Source organism: Saccostrea echinata, unplaced genomic scaffold (genome assembly GCF_033153115.1).
Source record: "Saccostrea echinata isolate AGI-Se365-2 ecotype Australia unplaced genomic scaffold, CSIRO_AGI_Sech_v1 ptg000059l, whole genome shotgun sequence".
Taxonomy (NCBI): Eukaryota; Metazoa; Mollusca; class Bivalvia; order Ostreida; family Ostreidae; genus Saccostrea; species Saccostrea echinata.
The window spans coordinates 1,022,917-1,025,524 of record NW_026889808.1 but is presented as its reverse complement, the minus strand read 5'-3'; the positions used below and the strand labels follow the sequence as shown (position 1 = coordinate 1,025,524).

General features: G+C 35.0%; 1 protein-coding gene across 1 annotated transcript; it reads right to left on the bottom strand.

The window, feature by feature from the left end:
* Positions 1-455: 455 nt before the first annotated feature.
* Positions 456-1,394, bottom strand: LOC133174789 (uncharacterized). The gene has a single exon (XM_061309886.1). The coding sequence runs from the start codon at positions 1,392-1,394 to the stop codon at positions 456-458; it is 939 nt and encodes a 312-aa protein (XP_061165870.1).
* Between the last annotated feature and the right edge of the window lie 1,214 nt (positions 1,395-2,608).

Below are 2,608 nucleotides of genomic sequence, written 5' to 3'. Positions count from 1 at the left end.
TCTTTGATTGTGTAATAATTATAACTAAATTCATTGTTCTATAATTATTTTGAGATGCAGAAAAGAAGATATTTTCATACGCCGGCATTCCGCCAAAAATATAGTCCGTGCTAGATTTCAAACTCAGTTTACCATTTCTATTTATAGTTGTACAATTGTGATGAGGAAAGAAAAATATCATCTTTTAAATCTCTTACATCTAAATATATAAAACATATAAGCAAATATACTTTGAATATTTCATCTAGTCAGAAACCAGACAAGAATCCCTCCTTAAGAACAATGATGTCATAAAGATTTATTGTTTTTCCGCTCCATCGGACTTTGGAGTGTCAAATAATCGGGGTTTGGTGCAGACCGTCGGACGTTGGAGTCCCATCGCACTTTGGAGTCCCACATACATATTTTACTTCCAGGTCAATATCACTATTCAGCTACATGAAATATTTTTTTTCTTAAATGAGATGATTTCTCTGGTATATGTATCTGTAAACACATAATGTACTGTCAGAATCCGATGTTCCAGCCCAGAGAAGGTGACTTCTGTTGTCATAGCCCAAAGCCTGAGTTGCATTTATCCTGCATTGTATGTTGAACAACATCATTAGAAAGTTACCCTCTTTGTCAATCATCTGAACTGTGTTCCTTATAGCATCAGACACCAGAATGTGTGATAGCCCATCCACACAGATTCCTTGAGGTGATAGTTGTGATTTTGGTGTTGGTCCTGTGTAGTAGAAGCGATGTCTCCCCCCACGATCTGTCACTACTACAGCATGGTGGTATAAATCTAACACTATTATATCTCCATTAAGGTTCTCTGTGATATATTTGGGAAATTTAAATAGTTTATGACACGTGTTATCGTGATGTATGGCCTGGATTTGTTGTCCTGTGCTGTTATACCGCATCACTTTGGCATCCGTATAAGTAGGGTTATCTCTTTCATATCTCCTCATCCCAATCAAGAGATCTGCATTGAAGGGAGAGCAGTAGACACACCTTGCTCCCCATGGTTCTGTGCTCTTCACAAGTGTATTTAGTGTTTTGTTGTCTGTAGATAATTTGTTGATGTTATAATACTTGTATATATAAATTAGATTCCCCTCAGGAGTCACAGAGTGTCCTCCAGTACGACCAACTGTATCTGTCAAAATGTGCATACGGGTACCTTTTCTGTTTTTTAATATTATCTGTCCATTTCGATCACTAATCCATACCATGTCATTTGTCACACAGGAAATGTGAAAAACCTCTCCTACACCTTCTACTATTAAATATTTCTGAAAAACACCGGGTGATAACTTCATTGTCAATAGGTGCTCATTTCGTACTTTTCTTTTTCCTGTGGCTATGGACTGGATCTCTACTAGTAACTTCATTTCATCTACCATGTTGATTTCACTATTCACTGAGAAGGAAAAATATCAGAAATGTTCTTAACCCTCGGGATCGGGGTTTTCTTTAGATATAAAAGGAGTTGTACCGGCTTGTCAAACAATTGTTCTAATTTGTGTATAAACGTTTCTGTTTTGGTAGTGTTTCTTTTTGGTTCTTGTAAACTATATTTCAATGAGAGTTTTAATATACTGATATCATTCATTACTGAATCTGTCAGATTCTTCAACCTCCTACTTCTTTTTGTAATTCTTTGCTTGAGGTCAGCTAATTTTGACTGCACACCTTTTTTGAAATCAGATTTTATACTTTCAAGAATAGCTTGATTGTTTGGGATAAGTCAGATCTGATCTGAATGATTTTGTCTTTGTGTTTTTGTCTGCATATTTTATAAGCTGAGAAAATATCCAGAATTTCGTGTTTTCTGTGTTTATCACACTCGACACAGAATGGAAATTCACATAAGAAACACCAGCTTTCTAAACACTTGTTTTGGTGCCTGTCACAAGACTCTGGTATCATGGAATCGTCATACTTTAAACGGCCATTCACTACATCGTGGTATTTGGTGTCAAGGTCTATTACATGTGTCTCTTTGCAACGAACATAGAGATCATAGAGAGGTTTTACAGTGGAATTCGAATTTTGCCCTGCAATAAGAACACTCTGTATATCGGAAAGCTTTTCTATTTATGATTTACTGTAAAATGTGCTCCTGTTTTATTGAGTTAAGGAATTTTTCTGTTGAATTAAGTTGCAATCTGAAAATATATAAAAATCAGAATTTAATTTTTTTTACCTTAAGTTTTCCTGGCTAGTTTTACAGACAAGTACTTTGAAGTTGATATTAAAAAGATGCTGGAGTTCCTTATTGACAACATTTATGTAGTTTTTGGAGACAAATCTTCTAACAAACTTCGGAGACCAAGTTTTCCAACAAACTGTTATAATCTCGCTGGACACTCATTGCACTACTTTTTAGCGATCTGTTTTTATATTCCTATAAAGCAGAATTTATTCAAAAACTTTTACATGAGAAGAAGAAAACACTTGCCGTAGCCTTCAACTCGACGACGTTTTATCAATTAACAATAGATTTTTCCATTTATACTCAATTCATCATAGTGAGCTTGAAATATAAGACGCTACAGAGTCTGCCACTTCTGTTTCAAATTTTGATATTTTACTGATTATAGACGATAAAGGCAAA